Source organism: Protopterus annectens, chromosome 3.part1 (assembly GCF_019279795.1).
Source record: "Protopterus annectens isolate FY-2018-M chromosome 3.part1, PAN1.0, whole genome shotgun sequence".
In the NCBI taxonomy this organism is placed as follows: Eukaryota; Metazoa; Chordata; order Ceratodontiformes; family Protopteridae; genus Protopterus; species Protopterus annectens.
The window spans coordinates 1,316,991,593-1,317,013,909 of record NC_056732.1 but is presented as its reverse complement, the minus strand read 5'-3'; the positions used below and the strand labels follow the sequence as shown (position 1 = coordinate 1,317,013,909).

Here is a 22,317-nt window from a genome sequence, read left to right as displayed (position 1 = left end):
TACAACGCAATAGGGGGTACCAGTGCTGGCGTGGCCAGCCTGGTGCAATTAGTATTGTCCTTGGTTTGTCCTGTTTGATCTTTAGCAAAACCTTCGAGAGGAGAGGCAAAAGGGGAAAGGCATAAACTGAGAGGTTTTCCCAGGTAAAGGACAGGGCATCCACTTTCCAAGCTTGACTGTGGGAAGTCCTTGTGCAGAATTTGTTCAATTGGTAGTTCTGAGGGGAGGCAAACAGGTCTATCTCTGGAGTCCCCCATTTGTTCCTCAAGAGGTTGAATACTTTTGGTTCCAGTTTCCATTCGTGTGGGTCCATGAGGTATCTGCTTAGGTCGTCTGCCAGTGAATTTAGCTTGCCTGGCAGGAATTGAGCTTGTAGGTGCACTTGGTAGCTCAAGGCTGTGTTCCACAGAGCCATGGCTAGTCTGCAGAGAGGGTACGAGTGGGTTCCCCCCTGCTTATGTACCACATAACTGTGGTGTTGTCTGTCTTTACCAATAATTATCCTGGAAGAATGTGGTCCTTGAAGGCTGTCAGGGAGTTCTGTACAGCTAACATTTCTTTTTGGTTGATATGCAGGTGCATCTGTCTCGGGTTCCATTTGCCTTGAATGCACTGCCCTGCCAAGTGAGCCCCCCCATGCATAGTCTGATGCATCTGTTAGGGTTTGGGCAGCACGGGGTAGAGTAAAAGGGAGCCCCTTGTTGTGGTAGCAGGCCTCTGCCCACCAAAGGAACTCTGTCTTTATACATGGAATGGTAGGAATAATTTTTTCCAGGTTCTGAGAATGTTGACAACATAGGCTTTTTAGATACCATTGCAGTTTCCTCATATGCAGTCTTGCATATGGAATTAGTAGAATGCAAGAGGCCATGAACCCCAGGGCTTGCAGAATTTTCCTTGCAGATGGCTGGGTCTTTGTGGCCAGTAGTTTGAAGTAGGTTATCAAATAAACTAGTTTCTCTGGAGTGAGGAAAGCCATCTGGGAAGCTGTATTCAAGCTTGCTCCCAGGAATACAATTTGTTGGCAGAGTACTAGGTGAGATTTTTTTTCGCTTATGGTGTACCCCAGTGAATGTAGAAGTTTCTTTATGAATGCCAAATGTTTTAATAGCAATTCCAGCTTTTCTGCCTGAATCAGACAATCGTCCAAGTATGGGTATATTTGAATATTTCTCTGCCTGCAAATTGCAATGGCTGGAGCTAGACACTTTGTGAATACCCTGGGCGCAGTAGATAAGCCAAAGGGAAGTGCAGAGAACTGAAAGTGCATGGAGCTTGCCCTGAAGCGTAGGTATTTCCTGCAAGATTCCCTTATTGGAATGTGCAGGTAAGCTTCCTTTAAGTCTAAGATTGCCAACCAGGCATCTTTGCCCATCATAGGAAGCAGCTGTTGAAGTGTTAGCATCTTGAATTTTGGGATTACCAAGAAAGTGTTTAGAATAGAGAGGTCCAGGATAGGACGCCAAGAGCTGCCTTTTCTGGGTACCAGGAAAAGTCTTGAATAAAAACCTTGTCCCCTTTCTTCTGCTGGGACAGGTTAAATAGCCCTGATATTTAGAAGAGAGAGAACTTGCTGTTGAGCCTCTGCCCACTGATGTGGGGGTAGGTCTGGCCAGCCATTTGGGGTTGGTAGGGTGTGGAAGTGGAATCTGTATCCTTGGGAAGCTATATTCAAAACCCAGTTGTCCTGGGTAATGAGTTCCCAGTTTTTTGCATGCAGGGCAAGCTTTCCTCCTAATGGAGCAGGCAGCTGAGCAGGGCTTGGAAAGGTTAAGGTTAAGTCATTGTGCCATTTTCCGGTGAGGGGGTATCTTACTACTTCCTGCTTTGGAAGTGGGAGCCCCCCACTGCTTAGCCCTGTGCATAGCCTACGACTGTAACCTAGGTGGTCTGCTGTTTCTGGGTTTGGACTGAGAAGGCCAGGAAGAGCTTGAAAAGGACCAGTTCTTTGAAGGCCAATGCCTACTAAATCTGGGAGGCTGTACTTGTAACAGTTTGCATAGATTTAGCATTTTCCTCCATCTTTTTGAGGACTTCTTCTGCTTTGTTGCCAAACAGACACTCTTGGTTTAAGGGAGCATCCAGTAATTTAGCTTTAACATGATCTGGCAAGTTTTGCTCCTTAAGCCAAGCATGCCTTCTAAGTACAGACCCAGTGACAGCAGCCCTGCAAGATGCTTCTAAAGAGTCAAAACCACATTGCAAAGTATGTTTACCAACATGTTCTGCAAAATGCATTAAATCCTGTAATTTTTTTTGTTCAGCACAGTCAGGAATCAACATCAGTTTCTGTTTAAGTAGTCCCATAATATGCTGCTGGTACTTTAACATATGAAACTGGCAATTTAAAGCCCTAATGGCCGAAGTAGCAGACGTATATACCTTCTTACCCCATCTGTCCAAGGCTCTAGAATCTCTATCAGAAGGGGTAGGGTTTTTGGCAGCAGTAGCCTTAATGCCTTTGGTCCTTGGGAAATGGTCTCTGGATCTGCAGTAGGAGTCTTGAAGAGGAACTTGTGAGAGTCAGGCACTCTGTAATACCGGTCAGGTTTTCTGGGAGCTGGAGGTAAGAAGTGTCTGGGGAAAGGCTATATTCCAAGAAAGCATCATCCATCATCCACAATGTCCAGAACAGGTGGGATAGCTAAAGGCCTGTGTTGAGGGAGGAGTAAGAATTCCCTAAGCCTCTTTTTGGAGTCACAGTAATCCTGGCTTTCCCAGTGGAAATGCTCCCTAAGAGTATGCAAGGTTTCACCAAAAGAAAAATCTTCTGGAGGGGAAGCAGAGGGAATGGAATCCTCTGCATCAGAATCCTCATAGGCAGAGAGGGGCAAATTCTGGTAATCAGAAGAAATAGAAATATCAGATTCCTGATCAGAAGAATGAGAAGGAAAATCAGTTCTAGGTCTCTTAGAGGGGGAAGGCTGGCTTCCCCTAATTAAGGTAATAAGGTCTTCAGCCATTCTAAGCATTTGTTTTTTAGGCATATGGGCCTGAGCATGCAGTTTGGACGTCGGTTTTCTAGGCGTGGGTCGAGTTTTAGGCCTTGAAGAAGAAGATGGTGTTGGTTTAAAATGCAAGGCTGTAGGACTGAATACATCCTCAGAAGCCGGTGCCTGCACAGCGGCTCCGGACCCATCCAAGGTAGAGACATATGCAGGTTCCATAGTCGAAGAGGCATCTCGTGGCATACCGGACTCTGAATGGGTCTCAGTAGAGGCCTGTGAATCTAAAGTAGTGGGTATCAGGGGCTGCAAAAGTGTCTCACTGAGTACCAGCGGACTGGCGACTAGCTTAACGGAAGCGTCGTCGGCAGTTTTGGACTTATGCGGTCTGTCTTTATCCTTACGTTTTTTTCAGAATATCGGTAGTCAGATGGCTTACCAAAGCCATTGCTGGATAGTTATACTGAGTACCAAAATAATTTGCTGCAAATATAGACCGACGACAAATAGTTTGGGGGTTGAACAAGGCACAAAACCGACAGCGAGGGACGCCGTGGTCTGGGCCTAAGCAAGGAATGCAGTACGAATTAAAATCTTTATGAGGTATTTGCTTTCCACAGGTAATACAACTGTTAACGTTAAAGTTCTATCACCATCAAGTCTGGACTCCTAGGGCATTTTTTTATTTTGCTTGAAACTGTTCCCTCTTTAGTGACACAGCTAAGAATGGGCCACTGTGACATTCTGTTCTAACAGCGCCCCTATATTTGATATATGTTCTTCCCTGTTGCAGTATATTTTGAATTCTTCAATTCCCCACTCCCCGATTTTCAGATGTGAATGTAATAAACATATTATACACACCATAGACTCTACTGTCTCTCCCGCTTGGTGCTATACTCTTGACGGTTTGTAGCATACAAGTGACAACTACCCAAATATCAAGGGAAAAACATTTTTCATAAGATACCGTTTCCTTCCTTGTCAACGTCATCCAAAGCTTATTTCTGACACAGAAGAGCTTATGAGGGTATTTCTGACATTACATGTTTACTAACACATACATAATTACTGAAATGGGCTCTGATGGATGAAAGCAATGGATAAATGTGAAGACTGAAGAAATTGTTCAGTTCACAATTTACTTAGTATTAAGATGCAAGTAAAACACAACTTACTTCAAATACTGAGGCAGCTTGTTGATAAAGATCCACTGCTTTTTCTAAGTTAACATTTTCTATTAACCTATAATAAAAAAGCACAGTAAACAAACATAACATTGTGAAACTGAACTTTATAAAAACTGTTTTACTGTAACATTAAGATAAGCAAATATTCTTACCTACTTATCATAAAAGCATCAAGCAATTAATTTAGAGAATCAAAACTCAAAAAAATTATCGAAGGGAATACTGTATACTATAGCACTTATTTTTCTGGTCCACTTCCAACCAATGGACATACGCAAAAAATACTGTTGATTCAGCCTGCCTCAGATCACCAAGGCATTGAGCAATTTATGATGAAAATCCTATTCTGAACTTTCAAACCTGCTTATCCAATATAAATCACTAGTGGGGAGTAAATGCAAAGGTATCCTGCACAGATCAGACAAGACAGTGGTAATGTTGTCAAACAAAGTGATACTTGAAAGACCACACTTTCCTGCCTAATTTCAGAGTTTTTCGAAGAAATAATAAAAGTTTATCTACCACACAGAACTATACAACCTAAACATTATGCTACATTTTATATGTGGGTCAAGTGTAAATTAATATTTTCACTTTGAAAAATGCACAGCTTTGGTGACTGGTTTCTTAAAGACTCTCACTATATACAACACTGGCTGGCTTACTAATGAAATGTTGGCACTCGAAAAGCAGAGTGCCAAAAAGTCGGAAAAGACCAAAAAAACAGGAGAACAGCGAATCTCGAAAATCGGACTTCTCCTTAAAACTTTTTTTTTGCAGGGGGTAGGTAGTTTCCACCCTCCCGCACCCCCTCCCTGAACTTATACATACCAACTACATGATCGACATACCTCAGAGAAAAGTGAATATTCCCAGAAATGGCATATGCAAGTCCAATCTTTTGACCATTCAGTCTCTGCATTTAGACACTCGCTCAAGCAGGTCCCGACAGTTCAAATGGCTACCACACTGGCTACTAAGTGCTCTGGTAACTTAAGCTTTAGGTCATTAATTTTATGTTATCTGTTTTAGTACCTGCATCATTAAGTAGGTAAGACTTCAAGAAGGAAAGGTCTTTGTTCATAGGGAAGTTTGGTTGTGTGAATATATTCATGATAACAGCAGATGTTTGATGTGGATCAGTGTTGTATAACTCAATACATATGGGCATTAGCCATATGTTGACATTATTTTATAAAATAATATAAGAATGGTTTTCCATTTATCTGAAAACATGCACTGGACAATAGAAATATGAGAAAAGTTTACTGGTTAAGCCAGACAGTACAAACTACCCTTATAAAATCAATACCTAGGCGATCACATGTTATTACAGGTCTATACTTATGTCTACTACTAGCATTACAAGCATCAGATAGTCTAAATAATGTAAACACAAGAGAGAGTAATGTACAAAAATCTGCTGTGACAAAAGAAATACAGAGAATTAACAGTTCAATATCATACTAGTAGTCATCAAAACAGTTAAATCAATGCTTATTGTCAACTTTAGTAGGCTTACAAACAATAGTGTTTTTGGAGGAGGGCAAGCTCCCTCCCCACAACTTCCTCAATGGGAGCTCTGTCCTCACACTTCTGAATCTTTAGATATGCAAATTCTAAGACAATGTAACCTTTGGTGTAAACAGACTTCCTAACCCTCAAGATTCCCTAATCGCACAAAAATAAGCGAATATTCTTTGAGTAAACACAGGAACAATTTAGTTTCAGTTTTGCTCAGTGTGATATGCAACATGTATCCCAAATACAGTATTACTTTTCATTCAAAGATAAGATTACCTACATACAAGGTTTGATGTGCAAGGCTGATAAATTATTATATAATCAGCTAGGGCCATATAGATATTATGACAATAGATGGCTCTGAAATACGCTGCTATTACAAAGTGCTCAACAGACGGCGCACAATGCCTTTGGTGTTGGAAGATCAGAAGGCTTGGAGTTCTATTCCCAGTCTGGGTGATTACATTAATTTTTCAAACTGCTGACACTGCAATGTAGCATTACAGAGAAGCTACACTCTTGAAAGTGTCAACCTTCAGGTGAGACTTTAACATGAGGTCCCATCTGCCTTAGTTAGTGATAGCTCAGGTGGATGTAAAAGATTATGTGACATTTAATAGAAAGAACAGGGGAAAGTTCATGGTGCCCTGGCCAAATTTCTCCTAGTCATGGTCTCCCATATAAAGAGGCTACCAGTCAACAAAAACAGAATAAAAAATAAAATAAAATTACTGTTTATTTTTAAATACAAAATGCTACTCTGAGTAAAAAAAAAAAAAAAGAATCTCTAGAATCAGACTGGTCAGCCACTGGCTCTAGCCAGTCGCTCATAAGCAGAGCAGTGTGATGTCAGACTACAACGTACCATGAATGCCAAAGAGACATCTACAGACAAAAGGTGTTGGTTTTGATTCTTACTAAGGGAAACTGGCTAGGCTTAAAATGGTCCAGAAGGGCGGCTAGCCTAGTACTTAGCTATGAACCTATACGTCTTCCCTCTCAAACAAGTCATATCAAACTTACCTTGAGAAGCCTATGCCTGCTTTCTGATGGTTTATCTCTGAGGCAATATTATAATCTAGGACAATATTATAATCTATGCTTTAAACTATGATGAGGACTTTCCTATCAGTCTCTGCATAAACAGATGTCTACTGCTGCCATTTTCAAGTGGGGCAAAAACGTCTCCCTCCTTTGTTGTCAAGCAACAAACTGAACTCCTGACATCACAGGCAGAGATGAATATCATACTCCTTGCTGATGCAGTACAGGCAACGCTGCTGTGTGACTTGTTGGTAATCAGTTACTCAGACACTTAGTTGTTTAGGCAACAGACTGCAAGACATTACTTCAAAAAGCAATCCTTCAGGTCTGAAATGTGCAGACAGAAATAAAGCAAAACAAAAATTATGGCTCTAGGGACAGCATGCATGCTTATGTAACTGTCATATTATATCAGTGTGTGTCAATACAAGCAAGCAAAAACCTCTAAGTATGTACCTTTATTCAAAGTGTCAAATTCTGACTGGGGAGAAGAAATGCACAAAAAGGACCCAACAAGAAGGGTCTGTGATACTGCATTTCTGACAGCTCTACTTCTCTACCATGTCATCGATAATCCTGCAATTTAATTTACATTCCCACTAATATTTCTAAACTGGCACTGTTGATTTCTTACTCATTCATTTAATAGGAGCTCCCACTGGGCCCACACTCGTGTAAGACTGGAAACCACCACTTATTTAAAGGGCACAGCATGCTTAAGACAGCAATTAAATAAACAGAGTCCTGCATGATAACACTAATGGCATCATAAAAACTGGTTAATGCAGACATAACTTAACTGAAGCAACAGGAAACATGAATCAAATATGCAGACAAAATTCTCAGTTTTAGATAACAATATGAGCATGTTTACAGGCAGCACAAGTCACAGTGTGTGTGTATAGATATATATATATATATATATATATATATATATATATACATACAATAACAAAAGTAACAGGTGTAATTGGCGGCACGGTAAGGCGTCAACATAGGTAAAAAGAGCTGTACACATTTCAATACATAAAAGTACTGTGTGTTGCACTTGCCACAATAGCACATCTAAGACAGAAAAGTGATTTGGGCAGTAATCATCACATATGGGCTTTGGCAGTAAACTTAATGCAGTCTTGCATGGAACACAAATCTTTGCATCCAGGCATTCGTATTTAGCAGAGTTCCATCTCAGAAAGTCAGTGCTCGCTTCTTGTGCAACTATGTAGTGATTTGAGTTAGTGGTATACTTTTACTGACATGGGTAGATGCCAATATTGTTTTTTCTATGCAACAAATTTCAACTGAAGCTAACTCTCTGATGAAGCCAGTTGAGGAGATGCAAGAAGGGAACACTACCCACATTACTTCTTCCTCCATGACCTAGTTTTGCTGTAAATACTTCAAACAGCAGCACTATACAATTCATATTGAGTTAATCATCATATGTTGGGTAGGCCCAAACAGTTGTCCAGCAAAGTAGAAGAAGAAAGGCTACAGGATATTCAAAAGAAAGTACAGTTGCACAAGACCTACTTACTCATAACACTAGATGTTCGAATTCCTCACTGCCTCAGTGGTGGCACCCAGCACAGTTTGCTCACAGCTGATGTGGGTTTCAACCTCATTGATTCAGTTGTTTGATTTTGGTTTTTATAAAGTATTATGATTGGCTGCAAATTTACCCTTGACAGATGATCCTGGCTTCAAGTACTTTTCTGTCCTTCCTTGCTGAAGCGCAAAATCCTGAGCATCTGCTTTTTGTGACAGCTGAAGGCCTCCCTATCAGGATATACTCAGCCAATCAGCTGAGGTAGTAAGGAATTTGAACATTTACTGTTACACGCAAGAAGAACTTACACAGCTGTACTGTGTTCATCATTCCCACTGCCTCAGTGGCACTTTGGGTAGATTCTCAAAGCTCACTCTACCTGGCAGGTGAAAGGATAATCCAGGAGCCCCTGAAGAACTGTGCTGGCAAAGACTACTCTTTACCTTGAAAAGGAATCCAGTTTGCAGTGCTTTGTGAAGGTATGAACAGAGGACCAGGCTGCTGCCTCTAGAATGCTTCTACAGCCCACCCTTTCCAATAAGCCATTGAAAAGGATAAGGTCCTAGTTTACTGAGCCTTAACCTTGCCTGGAAGAGATTTACCATGGTGGGTGTAACAGAAAACAATAGTAGGGGACAACCATCATGCAATAATTTGCTTAGAGACAGGATGAACTTTCTTAGACCCCCATAGACAACTAACACCAGTTCAGCATTTCTAAAGGGTTTTATTCTGTCAAGGTACTACCAGAGCTGCCTGCGCTTACCCAAGGTATATACCATGTTTTTTCCTCATCTTCTGGGGAAGATAGAACACTGGGATTGGTGGCCTGATTCAAGGTAAATTCAGAAACAACTTCAGGCATGAATGATGGAACAGGACATAACTCAACCCTGTCCTCGTGAAGAATCAGATACGGTTGGCCCACCATGACAGCTGGCAGGTCTGAGACTCGCCTTGCACATATTAGAGCAATTAATATAACAGTCTTCCAAGTTGTTTGTCTTTTCGGCTTTACCCGGTTAGGGGTCGCCACAGTGGAACTCCGGTCCGCTAATAATTGGCAGTAGATTTTTTTTATGGTGCCGAGTTGCCAGCCCAACGCCCAACCTTCAGTGAAGGCACGCCCATTCACGCATGTCTTTCGGAGGCCACTCGACCGTGGGGAGGACATGCAGACTCCACACACAAGGCACTCCAGCCGAGAATTGAACAGAGAACCTCTTGCTGTGAGGCAACAATGCTACTGCTGTACCACCGCGGCTTCAATATAACAGTCTTCCAAGTAGTGAACCATAAATCAGCCTGACAGGCAAGTTTAATAGGAGGCAAGGTCAAGTCTTCAAGAAAGTACAGCTGTTTAAGTAAACTTACCATAACAGTGGATGTTTGAATTATCACTGCTGTGACAGCCTTAGCTGTATGGGTTACATCCTGCATAGGATGTAACAGCCAACCAGCTTCCAAACTTCAGGGCGCCTTCCACATGCCCAAATTATCAGTGAGCGTGAGCTGAACTGTCACATGGCTCTCAACCATCCATCACCAAAATGAGGAACACTAGCCGTCCTAATGTGGAAGAAATGGGCAAAATGTGGAACACATACAAACGGATTACTAACAAGATGAACTAGGAAGGTCATAGGATGGTGAAAATGTAATGGTTTTAATTATGAAAAAAGATCTTTTAATGAAGTAATATGCTTCACTTCTAGTTACCATGGCTATCAGTTAAAAATGTCCCAACCCTGAATGTGTGACAGACCCTTTCAATGTGGAAATTCGAGGAACATGAACTTTTTAAGACTCCAAATGATGTACACTTGAGAGACATGAGCTGGCAAAAGACAGGTTTGGACCCCAAGCTCTTCAGAATTTTCATGCAAACAAAGAGAGGGGGCTAAGCCCTGAAAGTACAATTCTAGAAATAACAAAAAATAAATGCACACACCATAGCATAAACAACACACCAAAAAACAGGGGGATAGAATGAGGGAGTGGCTGCTGCAGCAATGATCATTTGGTCATCTATTGTTATGGTAAGTTTACTTACACAACTGCACTATGGTCATCATACTGATAACTGCTGCAGTAGCCTTAGCTATACAAGTAGATTATCCTAGCATAGTACATTTTGATATGAAAGAAGAAGGGTCTAAGAGCCCCTGCAGAATGGCCCCTAGCAATGCCTGATCTAGACCTATAGAAGGAATATAAAGCTTGTAATGTTTTGTAAAATTATAGAGAGAGGACCAAGTCGTTGTTTTTAGATACTTTCAGAATCCAACCCATTCCAAAAATCCATAGATGAAGCCAAGGCCCTGGTAGACCGGGGCTTGACCCTGTCTGGAACAGTTATGTTGTGGTGACTATAAAAAAGTTAACAGCTTGTGACAACCATTTGAAAATGGTCTGCTTTGATAAAAGGTTGTTTCTTCCTTTTACATTCAAAATAAATAAATTGATTCAAACATCTGAAAGATGGAGTACCGTTCCTCCCTCACTCTTAAGTTCAGGAAAGAAAACGAGGAGATGGATATTTTTCTTACTGTAAACTCAGATGCCATTTTAAGTATAAAAGAAGGATTAGTTCTAAAAGAAACCCTGTCTCTGGAAAATGAGACCGGGTTTAATCATCATAACAATCTGTAACTCGGACCTTTCTTGCAGAAGTTAGAACAAACAGTAAAACCGTTTTCCATGTTAAGAACCTCAAATAAGCGAGGTTAGCTGGGCCAAATGAAGCAAGTGTTAATTTCTCTAACACAAAATTAACATCCCAGGGAGGAGTCACGGGTTTTCTTAGGGGCCTCTTATGCAAAACCCCTTTCAAAATCATTTTGATGTGGGAATGCATTGAGGATCCATAGGTAGACATGCGGAAATGACAGATAAATGGACGTTGACAGAGGAGGTTGACAGAGGAGTAACAAAAGGCCATAGGAAAGTTAACTCACACAAATACGGTAAAACCAGAGAACAACTAGCCCTGAGAATGAGTGCAGATTATGTTTATGGCACCATCTAGAAAACCTTTTTCATTTGCTAATATATGATTTTTTGGTTGCAGGCTTTCTTGCATCCATTAGTACCTGCTGCACGTCCTCAGTAAACAGGTGCTTAAAGGGAATTAAGACCCTAACATCCATGCAGCCAACTGAAGTCCATTCAGGTCAGGTTGCATCAAAGACCCCCGATCCTGTGTGAACAGATCCATTCTGTGAGGAAGCTTATGGTAATTGCCTCTGACCATTTCCAAAAGAAGGAAGACCCACCAATGCTTGCGCTAGAAGGCCGTTACCACAATGATCTTGATGGATTCCTTCTGAATCATCAGAATTACCCTGGATATCAGTGGAAATGGTGGAGAAGCATACAGGAACATTCCTGTCGAAGGAATACAAAAGGCATCGGTCTTCCAGGCCTTCTTGCATGCAGTCCTCCTAGAGCAGAAACTTGTTAGCTGCTGTTCAAAGAGGAGGCAAACAGGTCTACTTGAGGAGTTCCCCACAGATGGATCAAATCTTGGAAGACACTCAATCTAGTTACCATTCATAAGTGTCTGCCCTTGTCCTGCTCAGCTTGTCTGTCATACAGTTTTGCTTTGACAGAATGCAGAAAGCCTGTAGAGTGAGACTGTGCTGTGAAGCTATAGCATATGCTTACATGGCTAGTTTGCTAAGGAGGTATGACCTGGCTACCCCTTGCTTGCTGACAAGAATGTCTGCACAAACACCACACCACCCACATCACATACCCAAGCACAACTCACATCCACCTGTGCAGAGGTCCTCAATAAAAACTTACCTAAATAACAGAGACTTCCAAAACACACTCACAAACATTCCACACACAACAACAAACACAATACACACAGCAGACAACACAAACACAGCCCATAAGGCATAACAATAAACCAACGCAACCCATAAAATTAACCAAACATACTAGTCATTGGCAACTCAATTGTGCGACACATCAATGTCTCCCTCACCAGGCTTGACAAGGAGGTCACAGTCAGTTGTCTGTCAGGTGCCAGAATCCGCCACATCACGCATGCATTTAAGTCTCTTCACAACAGGTACAACTATGACTCTGTCATTGTACATGTAGGTGTGAATGACTTGAGATGTACTTCCCTGGATTATATGAAGAGAGGTGTTCTAGGCAGGTATGACCCTAACCCTAAGCAGCATCCTACCTTGACTAAGAATACCACCACAATACCAACAAAAATAATTGACTTCAACAATTGGCTTAGTTTCTGGTGTCTTCAAAGGGGATCCAGTACCGGTCTGCCTAGGAAGACATGGTTGACAGGCCTCAAAGCTTTGCCAGAGATTGCCTCCACCTGTCACCGCCTGGGATTCTAGATCCTGTCCAAGTCTCTTACCCCCCCCTTCTGCCTTTTTTTAAGCAATGTCTCAAAGTCAAATTTTTCAAAATAAAAAAATCTGTCGAAAAGCAAATTGAAGGTCACGCTGCTTAACACCAGAAGCCTTAACCTGAAAATGCACCCATTGGAGGGTCACCTCACACTGGAAGATGCCAATGTCTGCGCGATCATGAAAACGTGGTTTAGGGCTGCAGAGAGTACCCCTGCCTTACCAGGCTATACCTCATTCCACACATTCTGACCCCAAAATGTGGTTGGGAAGACTAAGGGTCATGGAGTTTCTATTTTCATTAAAGGACAGGCACACCTCCAGAGTGGTTTGCCTGCATGATGCACTGGAATTACTCCAGGTGCAACAGTTAGCAAGACACCTATCCAAGTTATAGCCAGCTACAGAACCCCTCCCCTCCAAGACTCAGGACACCCACTCCTCGTATCTGGACCTCCTTGACTCTACCAAGGTACCACCTAACACCCTGATCCTTGGTGACTACCCCACCGTAGAATGGGTGAACTATTACTGCACTAATGCACTCACCCACTGATTCCTTGACTTCATCATTTCTAACGCACTAGACCAGCTCATCTCATCCCCCACAAGGGGTGATAACATTCTGGACTTGGTTCTCACCAACATGGGTGACCACTGCACCACTTCCACAGCACGTTCTTCCCTGGGGAGATCAAATCACAGGTCTGTCTCATTCAAAGTTTCTATCCCACCAACTCCCTTCAGCCGTAACTAGGCTAAAAATCTTCTGAAAACCTGACTACAACCTCCTAAGGGCGAGTATCAATAACTGCACACCACCACCCCCCCCCCAGACGATGCAGACAACTATGCTGAACAGTAAGCCAATGCAGTATACAAGCACCTGTACAACTGCATGGACTCAGCTATACCAAACAGAACTTAAATGTGCTCCTCAAGGAAACACAAAACTTGTCTGGTGGACATCCTCTATCAACAGGCTTTACAACAAAAGGAAGAAACTGTTGTCCAAGGGTAAAAATGAACAAATTCCAAATTGGAAAAACTCCCTCCTCAGCCTCAACAAGCAAATTAAATCCCTAGTGAAAACCTCCACAGCCAGTTACGAATTGAAACTAGCTTCCGAAACAAAGGGAAACCACAAAGCCTTCTTCAGTTACATCAGAAATATCCATGGCATTTGTTCCGAATTGGTACTTAATGGTACCACCTACACTGATCCTGTTGACTTATCCAACCTAACAGATAGGTTCAGTGCAAACTTCACCCCTTAACCCCCCCAAAGGCCCATCCGACATCCCCGATACTTGTCTCACACCTCACATCTCCATAGATCAAGTGTTAAAGGCCCTATCCAAGGGACAGAACACAGCTTCCATGGGACTTGATAGTATCCCAGGCTGTATTCTGCACCATCTTCAGCAATAACTAGCTTTGCCATTAAGCACCCTATTCAACCACAGCCTAAGTACAAGCTTCATTCCAGCAGAGTGGAGAAGTGCCATTGTCATCTCCTTGCACAAAGGTGGTGCCACTACTGACCTTAGAAACTATCACCCCATTAGCTTGACAAATTTGATCTATAAAGCCATGGAGCGTATTATTATGGATCTCATAAATAAGGACATAGATCTCCAAGCATTTGACCCCACCCAGTTTGGATTAGTCAATAGCAGAACTTGCTTGTTGAACCTGGTTGACTTCTTTGAAACGGTCACCAAGGCCCCGGATAAGGGAAAGTCAGTACATACATAGTATGAACCTATGAAACTACCACATAGGCGGTAAACCATTAAGTACAGAGAAAGTAATTAGGGATCTGGGGACCCAAGTTGATAGCAATCTCTCCTTTGACAACCACATTGCCAAAGTGGTTAGAAAGACCTTCTACATGGCCCACCTCATCATGAAAGGATTCACATCTAGATCAAGAGAGGTAATCGTGCCCCTTTATTCATCCCTCATCAGGCCCATCATAGAATACAATGCCCCTTTTGGGATGTACCTTACCCGACACCTGCAGCAATTAGAAAGACCCCAAAAGTGCCGCACCAAGAGGATCAAGGGACTCAAACAGATGCCATATGCTGCTCGGTTAAAAAAACTCCAGCTCCACTCAGTTGCATACCGCCTACTTCGAGGCGATCTATGCCTGACATATAAAGCTATGTCCAATCCAGAATTAATGGACATGCTCCACCTCAGTAAATCTAAATCCCTTAGAGCCACACGCTCGAGGGACTTGAACCTCAGCACAGAAATAAATAGGACTTGCTGGAGGGACAGATTCATAACCCAGAGACTCCCTTCGCTCTGGAATAGAATTCCAATTCATGTTAGGCAGAGCACCTCATTGAATCTCTTCAAGAATAATCTTGATGAGTGGATGGGGGATCGTAGGTTTGTTCCGGGGATTACTTCCGTGTCACTATTAGACAGAGGCACAGTAAACTAAACCGTAAAAAGGGCACAGTATACTCAAATCAAGGGGTGGCGTAAGCCAAACAAAATCGGGCTAGGCATATAATTGCCCCAGGGCAGATAGCCTAGTATGAACCTATGAACATACAGCTCACCTTGACTTGGCCAAAGCCTTTGACACAATCCCCTACTCTGGCATCATCGAAAAGCTACCACTACTTGGTGTAAATCCCTATCTCATCACGTGGGTGGCCAAATGGCTCACCGATAGGACCAGCAAGGTCAAAATAGGCACCTCCACCTCCGACAGCAGACCTGTCACTAGTGGAGTTTCCTAGGGATCTGTCCTGGGACCACTACTTTTTGGCGTCTATTTCTCAGAGGTCTAGGCAAAGACAAAAGTCCTGTGGCTGACCAAGTTTACGGATGACTAAGTTGGGTGCTGTCATTGACTCCCCAAATGACATTAACATACTGCAAGAGGGTCTCACAGCAACAGATGACTGGTGCCACAGTAATGGCCTTAAGTTAAATGCAACAAAATGTATTATCATATCATTCGGCAAAAACACGGCACCAACTGATTACCACATCAACTGCAACCCCCTATGCACACAACCTGTGGTGAGACACCTAGGTACTCAGGTTGACAAGAATCTCGCATTTGACCATCATGCAGCGGCAGTGGTCACAAAACCCTTTTACATCTCATAAGTAAAGGGATTGCATCCAGAAAAACATAGGTTATTACCTCTCTGTACCCCTCCTTCATTAGGCCAATAATTGAGCAGAACACCCCGTTTGGTATATACCTTTTAAAACACCTGCACCAAATGGACAGGCCACAGAAATACCTCAAAGAGAGAGAATTCATGGCCTCCAACACCTGTCCTATGCGGACAGGCTCAAATCACTATCACTCTTCTTGGTATCATACAGATTGCTCAGAGGTGATCTGTGTCTCGTCTACAAGGCAATATCAGACCCTGCCCTACAAGAGGTGGTCCATATCTGTAAGTCTAACTTCTCATGCATTACCCGCTTGAAAGGCCTAAATCAAATATGCAACATCAACAAAACCTGCTGGAGAAACAGGTTGGTCTCCCAGCAGCTGCCCAGTCTCTGGAATAGACTTCCCATACCTGTCAAACAGGGTAACTCGCTGACCCTCTTCAAGCGCAACCCTGATGAGTGGATGGGAAACCACAAATTTGTCCAGGGGTTCCACCTGTGTCCCTCATTGACAGGGGCAACAGGTGCTGACTGAGGTTTCTTTTTGGGGATAAACTTTTGGCTAGGCTTCTAAGGGCCCCAGGGCTATTAGCCTAGTAGCCTATAATCCTATGTACCACATGGCTGTGGTATTGTCTGTAACAACCTGAAAAGGCCTCAGGAACCAAAGACAATTCGGAGAGCTGTGTGTCTTGATCATGGCAAGCATCTCTTTTATATTTATGTGCTTCCATCTGTCCTTGGTGTCCTACATACCATGCACTTTTATCCCTCCTGAAACTGCTCCACAAGCACAGTATGGGGTTGTCTATAGTCAATGACTGCTTTGGAACAGGGCGGGAGAAGGGGAGACCCAGATTTAAGGATATTTGCTGTCTCAACCAAGTAACTTCTCTTCTGAAAAACACCTGCAGTGGGATTTGAAAAGACAAAGGATGTTAGTGTTGTGGTCAAAGTGACTTCAGATACCATTATATGTTTCTCATGTAGACTCTTACCAGGGGTATAATGGGAATCATAGATGCTGTGTGAACAAAACCCCAACGTATTCACTCTCAGTGACCAAAGTCTGAAGGGAAACCCTTAGAAACAGATCTAGATATGGACCTATTTTTTTCCTGTGGAAGAAAAGTTCTTTGAAATGAGGTATCTAGCGGATGTCACAGGAACACAATCCTGTGTGAAGCAGGGAAAAAAAGACTTTTGAATGCTCTCTTGGAATCCCAGCTTGTGCAAGACATCACTCACCCAAGTGAAAGATCCATGATACTTTGAAAAATACTCAACGAAGATAAGCAAGTTGTCTAAATATGAAAAAATGTGGACATCCTGCAGCCTACAATGAACAGTAACTGGAACTAGACACTCTGTGAACACTCATGGTGCAGTGGATAGTCCAAAGGTAAGGAAAATATCAGATAATGTGATCCAGACACACAATACCTTAAGAAACACATGAGGCCGGGATGAATAGGGATGTGATAAGCATCTTTTAAATCTAGTGTTACCAGGAAATTTGAATGGGGAAGAAGAAGTAACAGATTATGAAGTGATGCAGTTTTGAACTTGGGCACCATCACAAACCGGTTAAGAAGAAAGACCCAGAGATGTTCTCCAAGCATTTTAATTCTTTGGCACTAAAACATCCTTGAATAAAAACTTTCCCAACCTGGGAAGAATGAACTGGTTCTATTCCTCCCTGGAACAGTCTAGTCTGGTTTGGTGGATGAAGAATTATCACCTGGAAAGGAAGAATTTCCTCCTTCTGCCATCATAACCTCAATGAATGATCTTAAGAACTGATATGTTAAAAAGAAAGTGGAGAGTCAGACTTTCTGGAAGTGAAAGGGGGTGCCAATGTGGAAAGGTGTAGGGGGAGTAGAACAAGGTCTTTGAATAGTCATTCTGACTTGTTGGACTGATCTTGGTATTAGGGGATTCCTAACTTTTAAGGAACACCCTTGTCATTTCTACCTAAACATATATTTATCTGCATTTTGTTGAAATGGTTCATTTCTTTGTATTTTTTTGCCAAAATTGGATGAGGGCTTACAGAATCCTTTAGAAAATCTGGAAAATTAGGGCTGCAAATCTTAAGAGATTTCCTGTTTTAACTTACTCCTTTTACTACACTTTTTGATCACTTCTACAGCAGAGGAACCAAGAACTAAATCTCTACCTGAAGGAGAATTTAAAATCTCATTTTTACATAACCTGGGAGATTCTAAGAATGCAGCAAGGCAAACCTCCACAGTACCGGTGGCTACAGCCCTGGAAGAAGTATCAACAGAGCCATACACATGCTCTAAACAATGAATACTGACTTGTACAATTGAATAAATTATTTTAAGCAGATTTTTTCCTCAAGAAGAAACTGCAGACAAAACGTTCCTCACACTTTCACAATTAAGTCAGAATAAACTTTAACATACGAGCTTGACATTTCAAAATTCTGAAAATCAAAGTTGCAGAAGCATACACTTTTTCCCACACTTAATCTTCCCATCCATAGCAGAAAGAGTAGGATTGAAGTTAACGAAATGTTCATCAGCAGAAGGATTTACTAAAGCTATAGCTGCTGGGTCATGTTCGGGAAGTGTGTATAAAAACTTAAAAGATTTTATACAATCTATAAGTCTTCTTAGGGCAACAGGCTGACTACTAGGAAAACTCCAGACAATGACACACACATCCTACAAAGCTGGAGGAATGGGTGAAAGTTGTGGAAATTTCTTTCACAACAGCTTGTAGTATTTAATGAAGGACTGAGAAGCCTAAGAGTACTCCTATTGAAAATACTGGCACATTCTGGAAATAGTCTCAGCGAAAGAGAAATTTTCACAGGAAGACTCAGAAACTGGGCTTTCCTCGGAGTCTGAATCAGAAATCTGAGGAGAAAACCCTGTATCTACCCATCCATCTTCCAGTCTAGATTCAGAATACTGAATGTCTTCTGAAAAAAGAGGTATAGCTCTTTCTTTTACCAGAAACCACCTTACAAGAAATAACAACTTGAATTAAACCCTGAACCAGACTCAGTAAATTACACCCGTCTAAGGAAATCTGAAGAGCAGCAGTAGATATATTTTGACAACAAAAATGGGCCAGCAGTGTTATTAATGGCAGCATTAGCTTCTCCAGGGATTGGCACAACAGTCTGACACAACCTGTTCACTCCATCAGGATGAATAAGAGTGGCTCTCCCTTACCCAATGAGGGGATCCAAACGGTCTCAAGAGGACATGGTTAGCCCCTTGTCCATAGTGGCAGCAGATGTTACACCAGAGGAATCCGGTGTAAAAAAAAAAAAAAAAAAAATGAGTGGTGAATGAACAAAAAAGGTGCATTAAATTCAATGATGGGTTTGATAAGACATAAGGAAGGGGGAATTAAGAATTCTTTGGATCTATTGGATATGCCGTTGGAAATTAGATAGGCCAGATAAAAAGGCTTACTGAACTGCTGTGAGCACATGATGGTCAAACAATAAGGAATTATCAACAAGAGTACTCAGATCCCTTTCAGCCGCGTCTGATTGGAGGGGTGTATCTCCTATACGGTATATAAAACTTTTTTGTTTATCAAAATGAAATATGCTTCATTGTTTTATATTTAATTTGAAACCATTATTCTTGCACAAATTGTTAACATGGTCTAAGCAGTGTTACTGAGCAGGTTTTGCAATAGGCAACCATAGGGGGCAGACACTTTGTAAACACTTGCAGTACAGTACACAGCTCAAAGGGTAATGCAGAACACTGATAATATAAAGTCACAGCAAATCTCAAAAGTTTCCTGAAATTTGGAGCAATAGGAATAGAATGATAAGTGTACCTGAGATCTAGAGTCACCATGAAACAGTGGTCTGGAAGAACTTCTAGGACTGATGGTAAGATGAGCATTTTGAATTTTGGAACTTTGAAAAAAGGTGTTTAGAAAGGACAAAACAAGAGTTGGTTTCCAGGAGTGCTCCTTTTTGGTGGCAAAATGATTCTGGAGTAAAATCCTTTGCCTTTGTGTATCACAGGCACAGGTTCTATGACCACTGCTTCTACTATGTTATGGAGCACTGGAGGAAACAGCTCTGTCTGGTTTGGTGGGGTGGGATAACCCCCTGAAAGCAGGAGGATTTTCTGTTCACTGCCAAATGTATCCTCTCCAAATTATTCTCAGAACTCATTTGTCTGGGACTGTTTGTGGCCAGGTTGCGGAGTGGAGAGAGATCCTGGGGGAAGGAGGAAGATAAGGAAAGGTGGGGAGGTAGGGGTGCTCTGTGAGTAATCATCATCTTTCCTTTGCAGGAAAGGAACCCTCTTGTTTCTTTTTGAAGAATGATTGTCCTGCCATTTCCTTTTATATCCTGGACTTTTATTCTCTGGGATTTTTCTTTTCTGCCCCTTGAAGGAAGACACCTTGTTTGGGGAGATCTTGGGTACATGAAACATGGCAAGAGCATTTGTTAGACCCAAAATCAGAAAAAAGGCCAGCACCAAGGAAGGTTCAAAAGTAGTTTAATAAAACTGAAACTAGACCGGTTTCAGCAGCAAGGCTTTCATCAGTAGTATAGTCAGCAAAAAGCACTTAGTCATCATCTTATATAATGTTCTTTAAGGCATCTATATGACATCACTTCCTGATAAGTCAAAAATGCTAACAAGGCAAAAGTAATTGAAAAATACAATCAAGGCAAAAGTAATTGAAAAATACATAGTTCAGTAAACAAAAAAGTTTGCCTGAGTTGCATGCATATCTCCAGATTATAATGAAAAAATCCAAAGAGACACATTATACTGGTATATCAATGATAATAAACAAACTTAATAAAAAACATACAATAAAGGGTAAATGCCCAAAAATAAACCCGAAACAAAAGTCAGGTTATAAGAATTCTGGTGTTGAATACCAGCCACAGTATCCTAAAATGAGCTGAAATGCAAAAACCTAAGCAATGCAACCTGATAAGGTTCAATTACTTTTGCCTTGTTAGCATTTTTGACTTATCAGGAAGTGATGTCATATAGATGCCTTAAAGAACATTATATAAGATGATGACTAAGTGCTTTTTGCTGACTATACTACTGATGAAAGCCTGGCTGCTGAAACCGGTCTAGTTTCAGTTTTATTAAACTACTTTTGAACCTTCCTTGGTGCTGGCCTTTTTTCTGATTTTGGGTCTAACAAGTGCTCTTGCCGTGCACCAGCCTAACTTGCTAGCTCCTATACACTACATTGATTTTCGTTTGTGCTGGCTGTTGGCGTTTGGGAGTTCTACCATTCAGGTAGTCATCTTTTTTGTGGATTGCTTAGGATTTTTCATCCTGGACATCGTTATTTTCGGATGCATGGCATCTACATCGCTTTCTTTTTAAAAGATTGACTTTTGGTCATCCTTTTTTGGTTTTGTTGGATTATCATGTTTATCTAAGTTAACAAGTGAGTATATTGGATGCATTAACGCTGTTGAGTTTATCGTTTGCGTTTACACGTGGTTGTAAGTGTTTTCTCCACCATCTTTCGGATTGGGATTTGTTTTTCAAGGTCGTTGTGGTTTCCATACTGTTTTTGGACATATCAGGACTTCGAGGATCGATTTGGCCTTTTGGGACATTGTTTGGAACAACTTTTAAGGGTCCTAATACATTTCAAGCTTCATCTTTCCAGGTACTGTTCTTGACATCTATTTTTGGATTAATTTTCATTGGTAATTGTTTTACCATAATGAAGAATTTTCTGTGACAATCATCTAACTGTCTGGATGGTGTTGTTAAGTCGTTTTTCTTGAATACTGGACTTTAGAGGACTGTTGTAGCACAATATAACAGTGCCATTTTTCAGGACTTTTCATGTATGTGTTCTTAGTTTATAACACGTGTATATTTCATATTATTTTGCCTAGTCGTTTTTTTTTTTATACTGGATTTCTGAGTACTGTTGTAGCACAATACAACATTGCTATTTTTCAAGGACATTTCATGTATGGGTGCTCAGTTTGTAATATGTGCATAATTTTATTTTATTTCATTTGATTATGATGAACTAGCCATTGTTATATACACTAGGTTGATACAATATTATTGCTTATATCTGTTCATTCCTATGTTCCTACTGGTTCATGTTTTGTTTCACATTTGAGTCAATATTGGTCACATATCTTGAGGGCTTTTGTTTTGTTTGCCCAGTGTTGCACTCAGGTCTTCTTTTAGAATAATTGCTGGGTATACAGTGCTGACAATAATCATCTGTACATTTATACCTTTGATAACAATTTCATCTGAGGACTGTATTGAACAATTATTGATTTCTTAATATTGTTATCTGATTTAAATAAGGTGCATAAGTGTGTCTGGCTTAAATTCATTACATATTGGTATACTCCATATGGATTTAGCCACCTCTGAACAACTGTAGGTTGTGCATTACTCAGAACATTGCATTTTAGACATTACAGGCCTTTGACTTTTGGTCTGTATAGCATTTTTGCCTAGGTGCTAGGGTTAATTATTCCCCTATATATAGGGTTACAT

The 22,317-nt window shown here is 41.4% G+C and overlaps 1 protein-coding gene across 2 annotated transcripts in view; it reads right to left on the bottom strand.

Annotated features, from left to right (window-relative positions):
- NAPG (NSF attachment protein gamma) overlaps nucleotides 1-22,317 on the bottom strand; it is a 975,476-nt gene that overhangs the window by 448,156 nt on the left and 505,003 nt on the right. For both annotated transcript variants that reach the window (XM_044067357.1, XM_044067358.1), the window contains exon 7: nucleotides 4,124-4,190. In XM_044067357.1, the coding sequence (XP_043923292.1) occupies nucleotides 4,124-4,190 (67 nt within the window). The remainder of the gene's footprint in view (nucleotides 1-4,123; nucleotides 4,191-22,317) is intronic.